General features: G+C 36.2%; 1 protein-coding gene across 2 annotated transcripts in view; it reads right to left on the minus strand.

The window, feature by feature from the left end:
• Window positions 1-10,412: 10,412 nt before the first annotated feature.
• The window catches only part of PIK3C2G (phosphatidylinositol-4-phosphate 3-kinase catalytic subunit type 2 gamma), a 345,844-nt gene continuing 331,836 nt past the window's right edge, over window positions 10,413-24,420 (minus strand). For both annotated transcript variants that reach the window (XM_045869235.2, XM_045869225.2), the window contains 2 exons: window positions 19,873-19,998; window positions 10,413-10,721 (listed from right to left, as the gene is read on the minus strand). In XM_045869235.2, the coding sequence (XP_045725191.1) occupies window positions 10,569-10,721; window positions 19,873-19,998 (279 nt within the window). In that variant the 3' untranslated portion in view covers window positions 10,413-10,568. The remainder of the gene's footprint in view (window positions 10,722-19,872; window positions 19,999-24,420) is intronic.

The raw sequence follows: 24,420 nt of genomic DNA on the forward strand, positions 1-24,420 counted from the left end.
GTGGGGGTTAGGAATTCAACATATGAATTTTGGGGAGACATGATTCAATCCATAAAAACTACTTACCTTCTGCCTAAATTTAAAGGTTATAAATAAAACTAACAAGCTGTTAAATATAATATGCTTTGTTCTCTTATTGTGACAAATGCATCTTCATAAACACCTTCAAAGACAGGTTTTAATTTAGAATCTTGGACTTCTTGGAGATTGTCATCAGGTTATGGTGGCCTGAAAAGGGCTGGCTCCTCTCCTAGGAAACTCTGTATGCCCCACTTTTTTCTTCCTGCCCTAGTCTGTCTTTTGCTGTGGATGCCTATGGACGTCCATGGATACTCCATCTGGCACATTCAAGCTGTATCCATATACCCTGCAGGCAGCCTCCCTTTGGTCACCATTAGGGCCTATGCATTGCTCACACTAGTGATGAAGTATCACTTTAGATGAATGCGCCCTTGAAGAAGCCTGCAAAGGCTGTTCAGGTAGGGAGTTCTGGAGTCCTGGTACCGGGAATGTTGTCTAGAATGAGGGTTCTGGGTGTGCCTAAGACAACTGGAGGAAGCAAATTTCTCTATGGTGAGGGCACCAGGGCAAGGACTCCTCTTGCCTTGGGGCTTATTTTTTAGTGAAAGGAAACAAACCATAAATAATAAATAAAAGAAGTAAATTGTATAGAATGTTCAAAGATGATAAGTGCATAAGAAGAAAAGTAGAGTAGAGGGGGAAGGATCTGATGTTTATCTGGGGCTAGGGAAGGTTACAGTATTACAAAGAGTGGTCAGTGTAGACCTGATGGAGCTGGAAACATTTGATCAAGACTTGAAAGAGGTGAGAGAGTTAGGCAAGTGGATTTATGGGACAAAAGCACCTTTTGGAAAGAAGGAGCTATCTGATAAAGAATCCAGGGTGGAAGCATGCCTGGTGTGCTCAGGGAGCAGAAAGGAGGCCAGTGTTGAGCAAAGGAGGATGTAATGGGAGTTAAAAATCAGAGAGGTAGCTGATGGAAGGCTGGAAACATAGGGCCTCTTAGGTTATTTTAAAGGTTTGGGCTTTTACTCTGAGATTAGCAGTTCCTGGAGAGTTTTGAGCAGATGAATGACATGATCCCTCTAGCTTCTGTGTTGAGAATAGACTATAAAGAGGACAGGGTAAACATAGAAACAGAGAGACTACTTAGAAGAAGGTGACTGTAGTAATCTGGGATAAAGATGACAGTGGTACCTTGAACCAGAACAGTAACAGATGGAGAGTGATAAGTGATTGGCTTTGGGATATATTTTAAGATAGAGCCAACAGGAATTTCTGATGGACTGAATTTTATTCAGAGAAAGAGAGGGGGAGGGTATCAAAGATTACTTCTAGTTTTTTGCTCTTTAAAATCAGTTTGAGGGATGCCTGGGTGGCTCAGTCAGCTAAGCTCCTGCCTTTGGCTCAGGTCATGATCCCAGGGTCCTGGGATCGAGTCCCGCATCAGGCTCCTTCCTCGGCGGGGAGCCTGATTCACCCTCTCCCTGCTGCTCCACCTGCTTGTGCTATCTCTCTCTCTTTGGCAAATAAACAAATAAAATATTTAAAAAAATTTTTAATTAAAAAAACAGGTTTGAAGGGAAAAGATCAAGAGTTTTAGACATGCTGAGTTTGGGATACTGGATATTAGATATTCAGGGGAATATTGAGTAGACAGTTGGATAAGGAACTCTAGAATTGGGGAGGGGATCTGGGCTGGAGTTATAAAACTGGGGATCATCAGCAAACAGATGGTATTTAAAGCCATGAGAATAGAGGAGATCATTAGAGAGTGAAGGTTGATGGAGAAGAGGACCCAGGAGGGAACTCTGGGACACACCAACACTGAGGTTGTGGAGAAGACGATGCTCCTGCACAGAAAACTGAGAAGGAGTGACAAATGTTATAGGAGGAAAGCACAAGAGGGTGTGGGTGTCCTGGAAGCCAAATGAAGAAGGAATACTGAGGAAGATAGAGTTACTGATTGTGTCAAATACTGCTGATATGTAAGGTCAGATTAGGGCTGAAAATTGACCTTTGGGTTTAGCTGTGTGAAAGTCAGTAGAGACCTTGATAAAAGTAGTTCTGGTGAAGTGTTTGGGGCATATACCTCCTTGGAATGGGTCTGAGAAAAAATACAAGCAGAGAGACCAGAGACAGAGTAGAGAAAATTGTTTTGAAGAGTTTTGCTACAAAGAGGAATAGGCAATGGATAAGTATTTAAAAGAGGAAGGAGGGTGCTGATAGGTTTTTTATAATGGTTGGTAACATTATGTAACCATGCACATCATGATTTTATGTTGAAGGGAATTCTCCCCAGTATTAAATAAAGAAATGATGCTTTTGAGCAGAAGAGAATTCCAGTAACATTTGTGAATAGGTGGGAGGGGTTGGGATCACATGTACAAGTTGAGAGGTTGGTTTTGTGCAGGAGCACAGGTAGTTAGTTTTCCTATGGTAATGAGTAGGAAGGTGGAACATAGGATCTGCTGTGGGTAGATGCCATAGTGGAATCTGCAGGGGTCTTTTGACTGATTCTAATTTCTAAGTGAATTAGGAAACATCAGCTGAAAGAGAGGATTGGGGTAGAAGGTGCTAGGGTTTCAGTAGAGAGAAGAGCTTATGGTCATTGTCTAGCAGAAAGGGAGAGTGAAGGGACCTGGAACATATAGAGTGATTGCCCAGCAGCATTGATGACTTAATTGAGCAGGATGATCATGTGTTTTAAATGGGACCACATTAACTCATACCAGGCACTCAAATATTTTCTTTAAGTTTTTATTTTAATTCCAGTTAGCTAATATACAGTATTATATTAGCTTCAGGTTTATAGTATAGTAATTCAACAATTCCATACATCATTCAGTGCTCATCAAAAGTGTACTCATTAATCCCCATCACCTATTTAAGCCATCCCCCCTATCCCCCTCCTCCTTGGTAACCTTCAGTTTGTTCTCTATAATTAATAGTCTGTTTCTGTATTTGTCTCTGTCTCTTTTTTCTCCTTTGCTTGTTTTGTTTCCTAAATTCCACATTTGAGTGAAATCATATGATATTTTCTTTCTCTGACTGACTTATTTCGCATAGCATTTACACTCTCCAGCTCCATCCATGTCATTGTATTTGGAAAGATTTCATTCTTTTTTATGGCTGAATAATATTTTATTATTCAATATCCATTCATCAATCGAGGGACACTTGGGTTGTTTCCATATCTTGGCTATAAAAATAATGTTGCAATAAACATAGAGGTGCATGTATCCCTTTGAATTAGTGTTTTTGTATTCTTTGGGTAAATACCCAGTAGTGCAATTGTTGGATTACAGGGCAGTTCTATTTTTAACTTTTTAAGGAATCTCCATACCTGTTTCCACATTGGCTGTCGAGTCTGCATTCCCACCAGCAGCGCACAAGTGTTCCTTTTTCTTCACATCCTCACCAACACCTGCTGTTTTTTGTTTTGTTGATTTTAGCCATTCTGATAGGTGGAGGTGATATCTCATTGTAGTTGTGATTTGCATTTCCCTGATGATGATGAATGATGATGAAATCTTTTCATGTGTCTGTTGGCCATTTGTACATCTTTAGAGAAATGTCTGTTCATGTCTTCTGCCCAATTTTTAACTGGATTATTTGTTTTGGGGGTGTTGAGTTTTGTTAATTCTTTATATATTTTGGATACTAACCCTTTATCAGATAAGTCATTTGCAAATATCTTCTCCCATTCTGTAGGTTGCCTTTTAGTTTTGTTGATTGTTTCCTTCACTGTGCAGAAGCTTTTTATTTTGATGTAGTCTTAGTAGTTTATTTTTTGCTTTTGTTTCTCTTGCCTCAGGAGACAGATTTAGAAAGAAGTTGCTATGGCCGATGTCAAAGAGGTTACTGTTGAGTTCTTTTCTAGGATTTTTATAGTTTCAAGTCTCTCATTTAGGTCTTTAATCTATTTTGAATTTATTTTTGTGTATGGTTTAAGAAAGTCATCCAGTTTCATTCTTCTGCATATAGCTGTCCAGTTTTCCCAACACCATTTGTTGAAGAGTGTCTTTTTCCAATTAGATGTTCTTTCCTGCTTGTCAAAGATTTGTTGACCATATAGTTGTGGGTTTATTTATGGGTTTTCTCTTCTGTTCTATTGATCTATGTGTTTATTTTTGTGCCAGTACCATATTGTTTTAATTACTACAGCTTTGTAATATCATTTGAAATCTGGAATTGTGATGCTTTCAGCTTTGCTTTTCTTTTTCAAGATTGCTTTGGCTATTTGGGGTCTTTTGTGGTTCCATACAAATTTTAGGATTGTTTGTTCTAGCTCTGTGAAAAATGCTGGTGGTATTTTGAGAGGGATTGCATTGAATGTGTAGATTGCTTTTGGTAGTATAGACATTTTAACAATATTTGTTCTTCTAATCCATGAGCATGGAATGTTTTTCCATTTCTTTGTATCGTCTTCAATTTATTTCATCAGTTTTTTATAGTTTTTAGAGTACAGGTCTTTCACCACTTTGGTTAAGTTTACTCCTAGATATCTTATTATTTTTGGTGCAGTTGTAAAGGGGATTGCTTTCTTAATTTCTCTGTCTGCTGCTTCTTTATTGCTGTATAGAAATGCAACAGATTTCTGCATGTTGATTTTGTATCCTGTTACTTTACTGAATTCATTGATCAGTTCTAGCAGTTTTTTGCTAGTCTTTTGAGTTTTCTACATAGAGTATCATGTCACCTGCAAATAGTGAAAGTTTTACTTCTTCCTTACTGATTTGGATGCCTTTTATTTTTGTTGTTGTTGTTGTTGTCTGATTGCTGTGGCTAGGACTTCCAGTACTATGTTGAGTAAAAGTGGTGAGGGTGGACATCCTTGTCTTGTTCCTGACTTTAGGGGAGAAGCTCTCAGTTTTTCCCCATTGAGGATGATGTAGCTGTGAGTTTTTCATATATGGCCTTTATTATGTTGAGTAATGTTCCCTCTAAACTTACTTTGTTGAGGGTTTTATCATGAATGGATGGAAACTTTGTCAAATGCTTTATCTGTGTCTATTGAAATGATCATATGGTTCTTATACTTTCTCTTATTGATGGGATGCATAAAGCTTATTGATTTACAAATATTGAACCACCCTTGCAACCCAGGAATAAACCCCACTTGATCATGGTGAATGAATTTTTAAATGTACTGTTGGATTTGGTGTGCTAGTATTTTGTTGAGGATTTTTGCATCTATGTTCATGAGGGCTATTGTCCTGTAGTTCTCTTTTTTAGTGCTGTCTTTATCTGGTTTTGGACTCAGAGTCATTCTGGCCTCAGAGAATGAATTTGAGTTTTCCTTCCTTTTCTATTTTTTGGAATAGTTTGAGATGATTAAGTATTAACTCTTCTTTAGACATTTGGCAAAATTCACCTGTGAAGCCATCTGGTCCTGGACTTGTGTTTATTGGGAGTTATTTTGATTACTGATGTAATTACTTTGCTGGTTCAGTCGGTTCAAAATTTTTACTTATTCTTGTTTCAGTTTTGGTAGTTTATATGTTTCTAGGAATTTATCCATTTCTTCTAGGTTGCCCAGTTTTTTGGCATATTGTTTTTCATAAAGTTATCTTATAATGGCTTGTATTTCTGTGGTGTTGTTTGTTATTTCTCCTTTATCATTTGTGATTTGATTTATTTGAGTCTTTTCTCTTTTTTTGTTCATAAGTTTGACTAGAAGTTTATCAATTTTCTTGATTTTTTTCAAAGAAGCAGCTCCTGGTTTCATTGTTCTGTTCTATTGTTTTTTGTTTGTTTGTTTGTTTTTAGTTTTTATATCACTTCTGCTCTAGTATTTATTATTTTCTTCTGCTGGTTTTAGATTTTTGTTATTCTTTTTGCAGCTCCTTTAGGTGTATGGTTAGGTTATTTACTTGAGATTTTTCTTGCTTCTTGAGATATTGCTCTATTGCTATAAACTTCTCTCTTAGGACCGTTTTTGCTGCATCCCAAAGGTTTTGGACCATTGTGTTTTCATTTATTTCCATGTATTTTTTTTTATTTCTTCTTTTATTTCCTGGTTGACTCACTCATTGTTTAGTAGGCTTTTATTTAACTTCCATGTATCTGTGGTTTTTCCAGATTTTTTCTTGTGGTTGACTTTTAGTTTCATAGTGTGGTCAGAAAAGGTGCACGGTATGATTTCAATATTCTTGAATTTGTTGAAGCTTGTTTTGTGGGCTAATATGTGATCTATTCCAGAGAATGTTCCATGTGCATTTGAAAAGAATGTGTGTTCTGCTGTTTGAGGATAATATGTTCTGCATATATCTGTTAAATTCATCTGTTCCCATGTGCATTCAAAGCCATTGTTTCCTTGTTGATTTTCTGTTTAGATGATCAGTCCATTGATGTGAGGTGTTAAAGTCCTTTCCTAATATTGTATTATTATTGATTAGTTCCTTTATGTTTGTTATTGTTTTATATATTTCAGTGCTCCTATACTAGTCGCATAAATATTTACAATGCTTATATCTTGATGGATTGTCCCCTTTATCATTATATAGAGTCCTTCTTTGTCTCTTGTTACAGTCTTTGTTTTAAAGTCTATTTTGTCTGATACAAGTATTGCTACTCTGGCTTTCTTTTGATCTCCATTTGCATGATAGATGTTTCTCCCTTCCCTCACATTCAATTTGCAGATGTCTTTAGGTCTAAAATGAATCTCTTGTAGGCAGCATGTAGGTGGGTCTTGTTTTCTCATCGATTCTGTCACCCTATGTCTGTTGATTGGAGTGTTTAGTTCATTTACATTCAAAGTAATTATTGATAGGTATATATTGTCATTTTATTATTTGTTTTGTGGTTGTTTCCAAGATTTTCTCTGATTGTTTCCTGTTTTTCTCTCTTTTAGGGTTTGCTGATTTTCTTTAGTGATATATTTGGATTTATTTCTCTTTATGCATACTTGTTAGTTTTGATATATGGTTGCCATTATGCTTGCATATAACCTGCATATTACAGTCTATATTAAGTTGATGGTTGTTTAAGTTTGAACCCATTTTTTACTCCTTTCCTCTCCATTTCTTTTTTTTAATTTTTATTTATTTATTTATTTATTTATTTATTTATTTATTTATTTATTATTCTTATGTTAATCCCCATACATTACATCATTAGTTTTAGATGAAGTGTTCCATGATTCATTGTTTGTGCATAACACCCAGTGCTCCATGCAGAATGTGCCCTCCTCAATACCAGGCTAACCCATCCTCCCACCCCCCTCCCCTCTAGACCCTGTTTGTTTTTCAGGGTCCATCGTCTCTCATGGTTCGTCTACCCCTCCGATTTCCCCCGCTTCATTCTTCCCCTCCTGCTACCTTCTTCTTCTTTTTTTTTTTCTTAACATATATTGCATTATTTGTTTCAGAGGTACAGATCTGAGATCCAACAGTCTTGCACAATTCACAGTGCTTACCAGAGCACATACCCTCCCCAGTGTCTATCACCTAGTCACCCCATCCCTCCCACCCCACCCCCCACTCCAGCAACCCTCAGTTTGTTTCCTACAATTAAGAATTCCTCATATCAGTGAGATCATATGATACATGTCTTTCTCTGTTTGACTTATTTCACTCAACATAATACCCTCCAGTTCTATCCACGTCGTTGCAAATGGCAAGATCTCATTCCTTTTGATGGCTGCATAATATTCCATTGTATATATATACCACATCTTTCATGTATATGTTGTTATATTTTGTATCCATTTATTTTGTGAGTACCTTGACTGATTTTTTACAGAAATACTCATTTTTACTGCTTTTGTGGTTCCTATCTTTAAACTGTCACTTTTGGTCTCTCCTTTTTCAGAGAGTCCCCTTTAATATTTCTTGCAGGGTGGTTTAATGGTCATGAACTCCTTTAGTTTTTGTTTGTCTGGGAAACTCTTTATCTCTCCTTTTATTCTGAATGTTGGCTTTGCTGGGTAGAATATTCTTGGCTGCAGATTTTTCCCATTCAGCACTTTGAATGTATCATGTCACTTCCCTTTTGTCTTGCAAAGTTTCTGCTGAAAAAACTCCTGCAAGCCTTAGGGATTTTCCCTTGTAAATTACTGTCTTCCTTTGTCTTGCTGCTTTAAAAATCTTTTCTTTATCACTATATTTTGCCGATTTAATTACAACTATGTCTTGGTGTGGTTCTGCTTTTGTTGATTTTCATGGGAGTTCTCTGTGCTTCCAGGATCTGGAAATCTGTTTCTTTCCCCAGATTTGGGGAGTTTTCAGCTATTATTTATTCAAATAAATTTTCTGCTCCTTTTTTCCTCTCTTCTTCTTCTGGGTTTCCTATAATACAAATATTATTACATCTGATGGAGCCACTGAGTTCACTAAGCCTATTCTCATTTTGCAAAATTCTTTTTTCTCTCTTTTGTTCAGTTTCATTACTTTCCATTTCTGTCTTCTGGTCACTAATTTATTCCTCTGCTTCTTCCATCCTGCTCTTCATTCCATCAAGTGCATTTCTCATGTTGTTTATTGAGCCCTTTATCTCTGCTATGTTATTCCTTATTTCTGTGTTAAGGGTCTAACACATTTCTTCCACTCTTTTCTCAGGTCCAGCGAGTATCCTTCTTATCATTGTTTTAAATTCTCTATCAGGCATGTTACTTATATCTGTTTTGCTTAGATCTTAGGGTATGGCTTGTCCTGTTCTTTTGTTTAGGATAAATTTCTCTGTCTCCTCATTTTGCCTGCCTCTCTGTGTCTGTTTCTCTGTGTTAAGAAAGTCAGCTATATCTTCTGTTCTTGAAAGTAGTGACTTTATGATGAAGAGGTCCTGAAGTGCACTGCAGTACAGTGTCCCCTACTAACCAGAACCTCGCACTTCAAGAGAGTACCCTATGTGTGTTGCTTATGCCCTGCTGTTGTGTCTGAGACACTTTTCCTTTCAGTGCAGTTGTCTGCCCTGTCTCTCTGCCTGTTGTAGGCTGGCACTCAAATCTTTTCAGTGAATAAATTTACAGTCCTTTACATGTTTACATCATTATGTAGATGACCATATATAAGAGCTTAAATTACATTTCTATTCATTCACAGTGAAGCATTGAAAAAAAGCAAGAGTTTAACTTTTTTTTTAGTAATTTAAATAACAGACACTAAAAAGGAACTCCTATTTGCTTCTCTTAAAGAATGTGGCATAGTGTTTTGAGTTGTACCTACTTTGCAGGTGGAAATCTGTAAGATTATCTACTCAGATCATGATGGGTATGAAAGTAGATTCAGAAATAAGAGAAATTCTTGATGTGCAAAGAGAAGAGGTTTTGATCAGAGGGGAGAGTTTGAGTTTGACATCTTGGACTTAAGGGGTAATGAAATTTAAAAAGTGATCATACCCCTAGTTTGGTGAAATCCAGTGATGATTAATTGATTGACATTGAAAAGGGTAATACAAAGAAGTTTCTTCCAAAAATTGGATTTAAGAATTACAGGTATTTATCCTTTCTTTTTCTTTTTTTTTTTAAAGATTTTATTTATTTATTTGAGAGAGAGAATGAGATAGAGAGAGAGAGCATGAGATGGGGGAGGGTCAGAGGGAGAAGCAGTCTCCCTGCCAAGCAGGGAGCCCGATGCGGGACTCGATCCTGGGACTCCAGGATCATGACCTGAGCCGAAGGCAGTCGCTTAACGAACTGAGCCAACCAGGCGCTCCTATCCTTTGTTTTTCTGATTGAAAAGCTGGAGCTTATTAATTCCCATAATAAAAAGGAGTCAGTATGCAAGTATATATATTTAATTCAAGTTTAAAAATTTGTTACAGATATACTTAGGTCTTGAATTAATTGATCAGATTTATTTATTGCTGTATTTCTTGGAAACCACAGTAACAGTGTTGCTGTAACCATAGGTACACAGTTAAAAAATGTGAACACATATTTGATTTAAAAGATATATTAAAATTAAATGTTCTGTTATTATTTTGCATATTGAATTTTAGACAATAAACTGGCACTTTATTAAGGAGAAAATATTCTTTTTTTTTTTTTAAAGATTTTATTTATTTATTTGACAGAGAGAGACACAGTGAGAGAGGGAACACAAGCTGGGGGAGTAGGAGAGGGAGAAGCAGGCTTCCCGCGGAGCAGGGAGCCCGATGCGGGGCTCGATCCCAGGACCCTGGGATCATGACCTGAGCCGAAGGCAGATGCTTAACGACTGAGCCACCCAGGCGCCCCAAGGAGAAAATATTCTAAGAAAACAATGAAACACAATAGAGAATATATTACTATAAAAGACTATTCTTTCTTTTTTTCTTTTTTTTATGTAGTGTTCCATGATTCATTGTTTGCGTATAACACCCAGTGCTCCATTCAATATATGCCCTCTTTAATACCCATCACCAGGCTAACCCATCCCCCCACCCGCCTCCGCCCTAGAACTCTCAGTTTGTTTCTCAAAGACTATTCTTATTTCTTTTTCTTGTGTCCTTGGTACACTAAGCTATCTTTGAAAACAAAAATGTCCTGCTCTTGTGATAAAGAGGCCCAGAAGTGGAAAAAGATATAAGTAGTTAATGAATAATGCATTGGTTGATAGAAATGGTCAAATTATACAGTTTCCTAGTGGATACCATTTTTCTTCATTGAGAGGGACACTATAAAGTTGGATGTTAATTGCTCCCACAAATATGGTTTTGCTCTTCACAATAAGCATTAAGACATGTCCTCGGAGCTCTGTGACTTCATCATACACCACCTGAAAAGGGAAAGAATAATTAAAATATAGATCAGATATGCTTAAATGCACCTTTAAAAATATTGCTTTTAATAAAAATATTTAGCTGTTAATATCATTTAGCTTGGAATAGTTAGGTTAATGAAGAATCTTTCATGTCTAACTCTAATTCTGGAAAGCTAAAGATTCTGCTAACATAATGGAGTTTAATGACAGAATATTTCTCTAAGAAGCTTAGAATTTATTCTGATTCCATTAATAATTGTTCATCCCAAATTTAATATGACTGTAAATTATTCTCTAGGAAGAAATTTAAGTACCCATCACCTTTTAACTGTCCTTGAATTTATTGTGCAACATGGGACCTTGAACACTATCTTTCTTTGCTGAAGACTAATGAAGAGAGCAGACCAATCTCCATGATTTCCTTGTTAATTTAGTGCAGTATAGCAATATTTACATCTACATGTGAAGAATTCATTCTATGCTTACTTTAATTTATTTAAAATGGTTTAATTTTTAATTATGAAAACACATGCTTATTAAATAAAATATGTATGAAACAAAAAAGAAAGGAAAATCCATATTTCCACCACTGGAAGATAATTATAGTTAACATTTCAGTGTTCTTTTTGTTTTACATATATAATTACTTTTTAAGAACCTGAGCTGTAATTTTGCTGTATGTACAGTTTTGTGTCTTGCTCTTTCCCACTTGCTAGTCATGTAATTAGTTTCTAAAAAGGGATCTGTTTAACTGTGCTTTATAATATCCAGGAAAGAAGTCATGGGCATTACCGTTGGGTGCCTACAGTAGTAAAGAAACTTCAGAAGTGTAGTACTATCAAGAAATTAGTTACCCATCATGAAGGGAGGGGAGAGCTGTGCATAAATCCAACATGATTGCCAGGGAAACTCCTTAGAACACATTTAGAAAAAGAGTTTCATACGCTGCTACAAACTTGCTTGCTTTTTATAGCCAAGCTACAAGATAGAAAGAAGTGTTCTCTATATATGCAAAAAAGTAGAGGAAAAACTTGAGAAGGAAGCCCTTTGAGTCAGTTGGGAGGCCTCCTCAGTGTGTATGGATATGGTTTTTGGTGCATTGCATTTCATTTGTCTACCATTTATGAACCCCAAAAGTTATCAATGAAATTCTATTCAAGATCAATCTGACAGCTCTTCTGAACAATGATTTACTTATGAAATAAATAACAATTCAGTCAAGGGACATGAGATGCAATATACTATGTTAATCCAGTCTACCCTGCCTCATGTGACAGTTCCTGGCTACCTCCTCTTCTAGAATCTTACTCTCATTCCAGGCAGAAGATTATCTTTTAATTTTCTTAGGATTGCTGATTCAAATTATTCCATTTCATTTATTGAGTTCCCCTGGGATAGTAAAGGATTTTAAGGGCTGCCTTAAAAATCTCAAAACCCTACCACTTTAATTCATCCTCTTTAATAGCAATGGGATGCCCAGTGTGGACTCTGTGAGCCATGTCTCCTCCTAGACTCTTATCTTTCCAAGACTTCAGAGAAAGTTCCTTTTCCTCTTCTCTACAGTGGCGATTTTGAACTGTCTACACTATCCTCCATTTTCCTCCCCACAACACTTTCAGCAGACAAAGTCATTTATTTTACAGAGCAAATAGATGAAGGGGCCCTCAAAGTGTTACTGTATGTGAAGTAGAAAAATAGAATAACTCTAAGCCTTAGGGTTTTGTGAAAGTCTGGCTTAAGAACTCTGTGAATCATATAAATAAGCTCTAAAGATATAAATTTCTATGACATAATAATTTATGTTTATATGAATCTATTGTCAACTATATGTTTTCTCATTTGCATAATGATGATAATAATATTTGCCCTTTAGCATTGTGGGGAAGAATAAGCAAGATAATGAATGTAAACCTTACTACAAAGTCTGGTACATATTGAACACTAGTAAATTATAGCTGAAAAAGATCCATCAAATACACAAAGAAGAACAGCTGTTTCTTGGTATTTTGCATTAGTCTACTGGAGAAAACAGTTCCAGACAGAATTGAATCTCCCTGGTATTTAGCAAGCTGAAATTCTCAAGAAATGACTTTAAGAATTAATTGCCTTTCTGGTTAAAATACAAACATTTGAACTCCAGAGTTTATATTAACTTACAGATTTCTTTCCTTGGGCTTCATTATGCAAAAATTATTTTCTTACAAGTAACTGAAGTTTTATAAACATGTAATCATTGCACATCATAGATGATATATGTCTATTTTAATTGCTTTACTGCATCCATAGTGTTGTTAAAAAAATTAGCACTCTTACTTGTGATGAGCACCAGGTGATGTATAAAAGTGTTGATTCACTATATTGTACACCTGAAACTAATACTACTCTGTATGTTAACTAACTGGAATTTAAATGAAAACTTAAAAAAGAAATAAATAAGAAAGAAAAAAAATAACCACTTTTTTCTTACTGTGCAATGAATAATTAGTGGGTAATGCTAAAGAAGTACACAAATGATTATATTCTTTGAGACTTTTTCACCAAATGCTTTATGTATTTTGTCTTCACATGAATAGAATCAAAATGCACAGCTTTTTCAATTTCACTTTATAATACTTTTTACCCATAGACATACACTAAGTCTTCATTGTCTTCTGACAAATACTGAATTTGTAGGTTTGAAATTATTACATGAAACAGAAAAACCTTGTTTAGGGTAATTAATATCTGGTAACTTGTATACAAGCACTCATTGTATGTTATTTGACATGGGGGTATAGTAAATAATTCTAAAGTGTATTTATTGTATTTAGAATGACTTCATTCTAAAGAAGACCAATAACATGGAAACTGAAATGTGTTGGTTGGGAGGGGAGTAAGGAGGCAGGATAATGAAAAGGAGAGTTCAACATAAGTGAGAACGGGAGAACTCTTGGGTGGGGAGAGGGAGGGACAAGAGCATATCTTAGTGGGACCAATATGGGTTTTGGAATCTGGCAGTTCTGGACTTGAAAACTGGTTGCTTGACCCTGGTTGAAATGTTTGACATCAGGGCCTCAATGACTTCATTTACAAATAGAATTTTCATCATGTTATGAATATCAAATGAGAGGATATAGATAACAATGGCTATGGCTTACTGAGTATACCATATACTTAGTGCTATGCTAAATAATCATACACACTCTGCAAGATACTTTAAGGTATGTAAAACACATAGAATGTTCCTGTTCTAATGTCCTTTCTAATTTCTTCTTTATATTTTATGATAGAATGACATCTAAGAAAAGAATACAATGTAAAAAATACGTTGACTCTAACAATATAATTCTGTTATAAAATAGAATCTGTATTTCTAAAGAATCATTGAAAAAAAATGATGGTTTTTAACCAGATGCCAAAGATAATAGAGAGGAAAGAGCAATGGCATTGGAGCCAGAATCCTAGCTCTGCTTCTTAAAAGCTGTAGACAGCGTTGTGAGCATTCCTACTGCCAGCTCCACCCTACCTTCAGCCCAGTCATGTCTACAACAGGGATTTGTATATGATAGGGGTTTTCAGGGAGACTGCTGACAAAGTCTGTAGGGAATCACTCTGGGGAGTGTCAAACAGACAAGCTTGGCCCTGTATCAAAAAAGTTTAGTATCTGAAGGGTGGATATGAAAGGGACTCTTGGCAGCGTCCCTGACTCAACCTTTCTCAGTCTGGGTATTAGGGAGACAGAGAGAGAGAGAGAGAGAGCTCTGAATAAAAATGGAAATAATTATTTTCATGAAAAGCTTTGTAAGACATTGGTGATGCAATGTAATATGCCCTTTTTATTCCTTTAAGAGATTTACATAAAAAAAGGAGAGTGAGGTCATTCTCTCCTACTTCCTAGAACATTGAAGGGCTTTGGCAGTTTGAGAAATCCCAGTCATACCGCGTGGCTGATGCAGCAGTGCTCAGGATGCAAAACAGGGGAGAAGTTAAAAATAAGGTGGGGGCGCCTGGGTGGCTCAGTTGGTTGGGTGACTGCCTTCGGCTCAGGTCATGATCCTGGAGTTCCAGGATCGAGTCCCGCATGGGGCTCCCTGCTCGGCAGGGAGCCTGCTTCTCTCTCTGACCCTCCCCCCTCTCATGTGCTCTCTGTCTCAGATAAATAAATAAAATCTTTAAAAAAAAATAAGGTGGATGCCACGCGATAATTTACTGGGCTTCCTAGAAAACACATACACATTTTTGGTGAAATAATTGAGGGGTTTGGCACAGAGATGAAGCCTACATCATAGCAGAAGGCAAGAGAAAGTAAAACCAGAGTTAAAACTGGTGTACTTTTTTTTTCATTTCGTTTTCATTTCATTCAAAAAGATTCTTGTTATATTGATATGGACACAGAACATAATGGGAGAAAAATTAAATTATTGTTGTCTTTTTTTTCTCTTGGCTTTCTAAATTCAACTAGCTTTCCCACCAAACTTGTTTATATGATGATCATTACTACTAAAAATAGTCACTTATCCACATATTAATTCACATTTCCACTCATTTGGGTTATGTATAAATTGAAGTGTACTAGGCATGGACTATGGACTATTGTTTTTGAAACAATTTTTAAAAGTGTTCAAAGTATAAAAGTGTGTGTCCAAGCTACAAGTGTTGGCTGATGAAGAAAGTATTGCAGTGATTTCTGATCAATGGGCCATGAATGTGGGAGGAGCTAGAATTACTGCAAGTAATTAGAAAATTTATGGATACAATAAGCATTATAAAATAATCTCCATGCATGTGTATTTGCTAATTTTTTTAAATAATACATGTAGCTTGAAATAAATAAAACACAAGTTTATTTAAACTCTTGAATCGTTAGTGGCTTTTTGTCATTATGACCCTCCTGAGATTACAAATGATGAAGCACAACATTAAGTCTGGACAAATTTCGTGATATTGATATAGGGTGTCTTGTACTCAGAACATATGGAAACTACTGATACACAGTTGGGAGGGTATTATCTCTAGCTGTTGACATCATGAAAAATAAGAAAATGTCAAGAGATCTTTCCTTACTAAATTATATGTATAAATATATATAATTTTACATTTTTACACATGCATATGAAGTGTCACTTATAAAACTACCCCAAATATTTAATTCCACAAATCTTTTTAGAAACAACTAAGTTTTAAAGATACTAAGAAGATAAGATATTTTCCTCATCCTCAAGAAATTTACAATATACTAGAAGAAAAACACGTAGGACTAAGTAAAATATGGTTAAGTGTGGTGTAAGAGTGTAGGAGGAAAGAGTGGTTCAGAGTCCACATTTGCGGTAAGCTTCAAAGTTGGCAGAGAAGAGCAGAAAGGGTAAAGGACATGAGCTCCATCTCAGATGTCATAGAGACTATTAAGGGAATGACAAGATGTCTTATGTGACTTGAGAATATGATTAGGTATGAGGAAATAAAAGGTCATGAATGCACAAATATTCCTGACTTATTTTTGACAAAGGTACAAAAGACATTTCATTGCATTGCTTTTCCAATAAATCATTCTGGAGTAATCGGCATTCATGGTAAAAAAAAAAAAAAAAAGAACTCCAACCTAAACTTCACATATTATTCAAAAATTAACTCCAAATGGATAATGGGCTTAAATATAAAATTGTAAAACTATAAAACATTTAGAAAAAAATATAGGAAAACATCTTTAGGACTTAGTGCTAGGTGAAGAGCTCTTAGACTTACAGTCTATAAAAGGAAAATTTGATAAACTATACAAAACCAAAATTAAAAACTTTTAATTTGAAAGACCCTGAGAAGAGGATGAAAAGATAAGCCAAGGACAGGTAGAAAGTATTTGCAAACCACTTATCTGACAAAGGACTACTATCCATAATATATAAAGAACTCTCAAAACTCAGCAGTAAAAACGCAAACTATCCAATAAGCAAATGAGCAAAGACATGAAGAGACATTTCACCAAAGAGGATGGTAAATAAGTGCATGACCAGAAGTTCAGGATCATTAGTTATTAGGTAAATACAAATTAAAACCACAATGAGGTATCACACTATACCTTTCAAAAGAACTAAATAATAGTAATAATAACAAACTTGTTACAAATAATAACAAATAATAAATAATAACAAATAACAAGCAAATAATAACAAATAATAACAAAAATAGCAAATAGTTAATAACAAATGGCAGAGATTCAGAGAAAATAGATGCATTGCTAGTGGGAGTGTAAAACAGTACAGAAAAAGAGTATGGCAATTTTTTGTAAAACTAAATATGCCAACTGCCATGTATTCCAGTAATTATATCTTGAGCATTTATGTTAGAGAAATTACAACTTATGTTTACACAAAAATCTATAGAACACTGTTCACAACAGCTTTGTTTGCAATAGCCCAAGCCAGAAATAACCCAGATGTCCTTTAATGGGTGAACAGTTAAAGAAAATATCATATTCCAGGGTGCCTGGGTGGCTCAGTTGGTTGGGCGACTGCCTTCGGCTCAGGTCATGATCCTGGAGTCCGGGGATCGAGTCCTGCATTGGGCTCCAGGCTCGGCGGGGAGTCTGCTTCTCCCTCTGACCCTCCCCCCTCTCATGCTCTCTCTATCTCATTCTCTCTCTCAAATAAATAAATATCTTAAAAAAAAAAAGAAAATATCATATTCCATACCACGACTACGATTCAACAGTGAAAAGAAACAAACTATTGATACATGCAGCTATTTGGATGGCTTGCTAGGGAGTTATGGTGAATAAAAAAAGCCAATTTCAAAATGTTACAAACTGTATGATTCCATTTGTATAACATTTGAAATGACAAAATTATAAAGATGGAGAACAGATTACTAGTAGCCAGTGATTGGGGGTGGCGGTGGCATTAGAAGGAGAGGAGTATCTGTGGCTATAATAGGGTAGCACCAGGAATCCTTGTGATGGAACTCTTCTGTACCTTGACTGTGGCGATGGTCACACAAATCTACCCACGTGATACAAATGCATAGAACTAACAGGAATTAAAATAAAAAACGCATAGAACTAAATACACATGAACACATGTAAAACTAGTGAAATCTCATTAAGGTCAGTGAATTGTACCAATGTCAATTTCCTGGTTGTGATATTGTACTATAGTCATACAGGATATTACCATTGAAGGAAAGTGGCTAAAGGTTATTTGAATTCTCTGTGTATTATTGCTTCCTACGGCATATGAATCTACAGTGATCTCAAAACAATATTTTTAAAGTGTATGAAGACTATATTATCCAAGTGATCATTCAGGAAAGTTACTGGGTCACATTTTAAGGGCTATCAGTGTCACATCTAGGATTCTGTACATTACCAAGTAGTCAGTGAGGAGCCTTTGAAAAAAATTTAAATTGTAGAGAAATAAATATGACTGGTTATTGAAAGACATCTTAGATAGAAATGTGAATGATTCAACTGAAAACACAAGAGGCAGATGGGAGGCTATTATATAATAGCCAAAGTCACAGGGACGTCAAACAAAGCAGCAGCGATGGGGCCAACAGAAGGTGATGGATGCAAGAGGCAGGTAGCTGCACACGTAACAAATTGTTAAACTGACAAAACTTGGGGATTAGTTGGAAAAATGAGTGAGCGAGAGGGCTGTGTCATTAGAATGTATCTTTTGAGATGGTAAATAGAGGAGGGAGGCCTGGTTTAAAAGTGTCTAGGAGACACTAAAATGAAGCTCTCTTCAGTAATCAGGCAGAAGCGCAGGTCAAAAGGTTAGGACCGAAGCCAGGACTGGAGGAATAAATTCAGATGCAACCCACATAGAGGTGTTAAATGAAAATTTGTAGGTTTATAAGATAATTTTGAGAGCGTATGTATCACGAGGCAATGAGGGTAGATCGTGGAATTCCAGCAAACAACAATAGTTTTCAGAGGAAGAATGGCAATGAAGGAAATTGAGTGAGTGAGCAAAGAAGATGGAAGGGAGTTAAGAGAAGGTAAGACTCAAGCAAAAGGGAGGTGTAAAAAAGAGCCTGCAGCCAGCAATGCAGCTGTGTAACGGCTCAGTAGAGTAGAGGGCTCATTAGATTAAGCCATTAGCAGGCCACGGATGTCACTCTAAGAAAGCAGCATCAATTAAGTTCAGAATCCACACTGCACAGGATTGAAGGATGCAAAGGAAGTGATGAAGTGAGAGCAAGAAATGTGAGTCACGTTTCTTGTGAGTCACTTTTGCAAAAGTTTTTTTTTAAAGACTTTTTATTTATTTATTTGAGAGAGAGAGACAGACAGACAGACAGAGATGGCGATAGAGATCAAGAGCGAGTGGGGAGGGAGAGGGAGAAGCTGGCTCCCCGCTGAGCAGGGAGACTGATGCGGGACTCCATCCCAGGACCCTGGGATCATGATCTGAGCTGAAGGCAGACGCTTAACCGACTGAGCCACCCAAGGCACCCCAACTTTTGCAAAAGTCTGAGGGTGCTAGGGAAGGAAAGAAAATATGGATGCTTTAGAAAGGCTGAGTTGAGGAGTTTGTTTGTTTGTTTTTTAAGATTACTGACCTAAGGATGCAGTGGATAAGAGAGCCTTATGAAAGGCAAACAAATAATCATCCGAGCAAGGTACAGAAGAGATGGGAAGAGATGGAATCAAGAGAATAAATGTAGGGTTTGCCTCAGAAAGAAGTAGGGGATTGGATATTCAAATTGTGAGATACAAATGAATTAGAGAGCTACATGTAAGTTAATTTAATTTGTGCTTTGTACTTGTTTATTTTCTTTTGTTTTTCAAAGGAGATTTTATGAAGTTTATTGTTATACACAGGAAAGACTATGATAAAGTTATTTGGTAAGGAAAACCAGGTAAAGGAAAATAAGGTTAGAGAAAATAAGATGAAGTCAGGGATAATGTTAGGCAAAAAAAAAAAAAAAAAAAAAAATCCATCCTGGGCTCTTGCTGGAGGCTTGCCACAATTTGAAAATTGGTTTGTAAGTGCTTTGAAAGCAGAATCTGTATTTTCCAGTTCCCATAGTATCTAGAACAGTGATCAGCACATAGTGGCTATTTTGTGAAATGTCTTCCCTTTATGGAATAATGCTGCCAATTACTGCAAATTTTCCATATTTGGTTGTTAAGCTAAAAAATGGTAAGAAAAAATACAAAGCGACAGGACAAGGGATGAATCATACTTACAATTTCATTATAAGTGGGGTCGGTACATTTTGGAACAGATTTTGTTTTCCTCCTACGAACTTCACTGGGGTATGGTAAAAGATAAAATTCAACATGTGCACTGGGCGCAGAGCCATCTGGGAGATGCTGCAAAGGAAAATGGTTATAAATATTAATGCATGTTGCTATCAAAGAAAACAAATACATAGCTACTAAATATCAAGACCAAAGGCAGGATCAAAATTTATTACAGTACTGTTTATCAGAAAATAAGAGAACAATCAAAAGAAATACATCAATCCTCAAAAATATTCCCAAAGCACAGTGTAAAAGAGTAAAATTGTCCGTTTTAAATTAAGTGTTGTGTCAGAAAACTATATTTAAAAGCCTATTAAATATAATTTACTTTAGTTTTTTACAGTAAAAAGTACATTTGCATTTTGACAAAAATGGTCAAGAGATGAATATAAGCCACAGGCAGAAACAGGAATTAAGTGCCTCAGGATACTCTCCACCACTTGAAAATAAAAAATGCAAGTTTAACACATAAAATAAAATGTAGCATTTAATGAAATATATATGCATATTACATAATATCACATTTAAGCAGAATTTAATTAGAATATCAGTTAGACTTGCAACTTTAATATACTTACAAGATTTTAAGATAGTTATTATAATTTTATTATCTAAATTACCCTAAAATATATTGGATAATCCTTCTCAAACTATGTTCTATGGAGCCCCCAAAGTTGCCTAAAATGCTGCCTGACGGGTAGATCAATGTTGTCAAATGGCTAGATCTTTAGGCCCCCTCTCTCCAATTGTCCTCTCCCCAACTACCTCCCATCCCAGCTTCCCCATTCTGGCTTCAGAAATTCTCTCCTCTTCTTTTCCACCTTTCCTTATTATGGATATTTTTCTTTCTTTCTTTTTAAAGATTTTATTTATTTATTTGACAGAGAGAGAGAGAGAGCACAAGCAGGGGGCGGGGCAGAGGGAGAGGGAGAAGCAGATTCCCTGCTGAGTAGGGAGCCTAACTCAGGGCTCAATACCAGGACCCTGGGACCATAACCTGAGCCAAAGGCAGACGCTTAACAGCCTGAGTCACCCAGGCATCACTGGATACTTTTATTCCTTGATATTCATTTGAGGAATAAGTGCACTGTTTCAAAAATTTGGAAGCCACCGCACTTCAAAGAAATGTGCTTCACCTTTGTCATCTTGACCAAATGGAGAGTAAATCATACTAAAACTCTGAATATCTAGTTTGATAAAAAGATAAGTGTTTGTGTAATTTATATTCAAAGAGGATGATTTAAAAGTCAAACTTGAGGAATTAAATGTTTATTTTGTTGACTACATTCTAACCATTATATCGGTAATTTTTTTTTAAGATTTTATTTATTTATTTGAGAGCGAGAGAGAGAGAGAGAATGAGAGAGAGAACATGAGAGGAGTAGGGTCAGAAGCAGACTCTCTGCTGAGCAGGGAGCCCGATGTGGGACTCGATCCCGGGACTCCAGGATCATGACCTGAGCCGAAGGCAGTCGCTTAACCAACTGAGCCACCCAGGCGCCCCTAAATTGGTAATTTTCAACAAATACATTTCAGTCTTCTGAATCACGGGGACATTTACATGTGAACATTCAGTGCCACCCCCAATGTCATTAGCTTTAAATTTATGTCTTTCTTTGGCCCCCCAAAAAGCATAGTAGAAAGTAAGAAAATATGATATATATTACTATAGTACTAATTTTTACTCAGTTCTAATTTATATAGTAAAAATTACATTAGGAAAATTTGGCTCTTTATTATTACTCATAAATTAGATGCAGTGCATCTGGACACATCATATGTCAAATGCTAAGATTGTCAAAACTGCTGCTTTAGATAGAGCTCAAGGTCTCCTCCCCCACCTGAAACCCTCCTCCAAGACAAAATGCTCAGTGTCTCAAATGTATCAATGGCATAATGGAATCTTCAGTGACAGAGAAAGACATTGCTATTAATATTTGAGAGAGTGCTTTTGTTTTGTTTGATTTGTTTTGGTTTAGTTTGGCTTGGGGAGAAGGATGAAGGCAGTATAATATTTTGCTCTGTGTAATTCTCTCTTGTCTGCCATGGTGTTGAGGGTACCATACCTATAATGGCTGTATGCTCCAACTTAGTGGTTAGAATCATGGTTCTGAAAATGGACTTTTTGATTGCAATCTGGGCCCCCAAATTTGCCAGCTATGTGGCTTTTGGCAGGTATCTTAATTTTTTAGTGGATCTGTTTCCTAACCTATAAAGGAGGATAAAGGTAATATATGCCTTACAGCATTCAAAAGATTAAATAAACCATGTAATGTGAGGACAATGCATGAAATAGAGTAAGACCTAAATGTTTGATACTATTTTTATTTTCTATAAATTAAATTTAAATTGAACGTAAATATACTATATACACTGATTGGACAAGATATCCCTAATGCACTATGACATCTATGAGCAGAGTTCCTTAACCTTGGCACTATCAACACTTGGTGCCACATAATCTTTTGTTGTAGGGGGCTGTTCTACACACTGCGAATATTTTAACACCATCACTGACCTCTACCCACCAAATTCCAATAGCAACATCTTACCAGTTGTGACAACCAAAAATGTCTCCAGACATTGCCAAATATCATTTGGGGGACAAAATTAACCCTAATTGAGAACCATTTAAATGACACTCAAATAAAGAATCTCTAGTTCATCCTTTGAATCCCAGCCTAGTGACCTGTGACTATTTCCACCTGAATATCTTCTTGGCATCCTTATATAAAATCTAACCAAAATCTATCTTCTATCCTTCCTTATCACTCCAAAACAAAATTTTCCAACTTGCTCAAATTATATTAAATCATACTATTTGTTTTCTTTAGTGTCTCCCTTGTCACTGATTTTCAAATCCAAGTGTGTACCGAGATCAATATCCTCCCTGTTTGCCCCAGTTCATCTGCCACCACAGATCTTTATTTCCTAATTTATTGTAACTGGATTTTAATGACTTTTTATGCCATAGTCTTCCCACTTCTTTCCTTCATTCACTCCATAGATCACCCTTGTACTTAACCTTCCTATAAAGCTGCTTTGATCATGTCACTTTCCCCACTGCCTAAAGAATAAACTCCCAATCACTGAGGGAGAAAGATATTTTGCATTACCAGCCTTCACCAAGCATTTAGCAACTACAGGGTTGGGTTTCTGTTTCTAAGTTAATGTCCTTGACAAAGTCCTTGAATATCCTAGAGTTTTTAGAATAATAGAACAGCACAGATTTCAATTCAAAATCAGGGGTGCATTAGATCTGAGCAGCAGTGGGCTTAGTCTGTCCTTAACAGTTTTCAATGCAGACTATTGATTTCTCAGGTCTTTCAGAGATTCTTTTTTTGTTTTGTTTTTTTCCAAAGCAGCTGTCTTAATCAATGTTATTTTTTTTTCTTTCTTACTTTCACCATATCCTGTTTCTTAAAGATCATAGCTTAGTATAAAAAAACTCTAGCTGTCTTCTTATCAATACTTCTCATTTCATCCCCTGCCCTTATGTTTATGTGAATTAAATTTAACTTTAAAGTAATTAAATAACCTATACTTGTCTAAATGTCTTAACCTAGGATTTTTACTCTGGTTGCATTTTAGATCTTCACAAAGATTTAACACTTTGACCTGAGGAATCGTAAGGCTTGGAGATACTGACTTCTTAGTCTGATGCTCAGTCTGAACAATAAGTTTCCTTGTATCACCCAGAGGTTTTCCTTATTCACAGTGGATTGAAGTCAAACAGCGCTACTACTTTCTTCTAGAATTCTGGTTAATATTTTTACTATGCTCAGAAGACGACATGAAGTCATCCAAACTTCATTTTTGTTACTCATCCTAACTCTGAATCCTAGATTTTTCTGGTAAAATGTTTCTCATTTTTTATATTTTTAGAAGTTTTATATATGTTAGCTCCCTTATGAGCTTAGAAATTCTTTCAAAGGAAAATCCACGTCTTGATATTTTACACTTCCCTCCCCTCACATTTCCTTTGGGCTCTGGCTCCATTCGTGACTCACTACTCTATTACCCTAACCCCACCCTCAGTTCCTTCATCTTAATCTTTCAATGGGCCTCTGAATCTCCAATGAAAAATTAAATCCTCCCTTGAGATTGGGCTTCCCTTTACCGTACACTTTTCTTCCCTTTCGTCATTCTGCCTTTCTTTCACGACATTCCTTTCTTTCCTAGAAATCCTGTTCCTAACACAGTGCTTGGCATACAGTGAATACTAAATTAATAGTTATCAAACGACTGAAAGGATGAGCTATAGATTTATAACATCTAGCTCTTTGAAAATGCTCTATAGCTATTTGTCAAATCAATATCTATCATGCAATATAAAAACTAGAAGTGTTCTTAACGTCCTAAGGTGAAAGTGTATGTGTCTTGGGGGTCTGTTCCCAAGGTTTGCCCTAGGTGTTTACCCTGAACACTTGCTGTTTGATGGCATCTCTCTGCAGATAGAACAGATCTTCACATGTATTTTGTTGGGTTTCA

The sequence above is a fragment of the Mirounga angustirostris genome, unplaced genomic scaffold (genome assembly GCF_029215605.1).
Source record: "Mirounga angustirostris isolate CCGP_5_RB_7025 unplaced genomic scaffold, mMirAng1.0.hap1 SCAF_5, whole genome shotgun sequence".
Lineage (NCBI taxonomy): Eukaryota > Metazoa > Chordata > Mammalia > Carnivora > Phocidae > Mirounga > Mirounga angustirostris.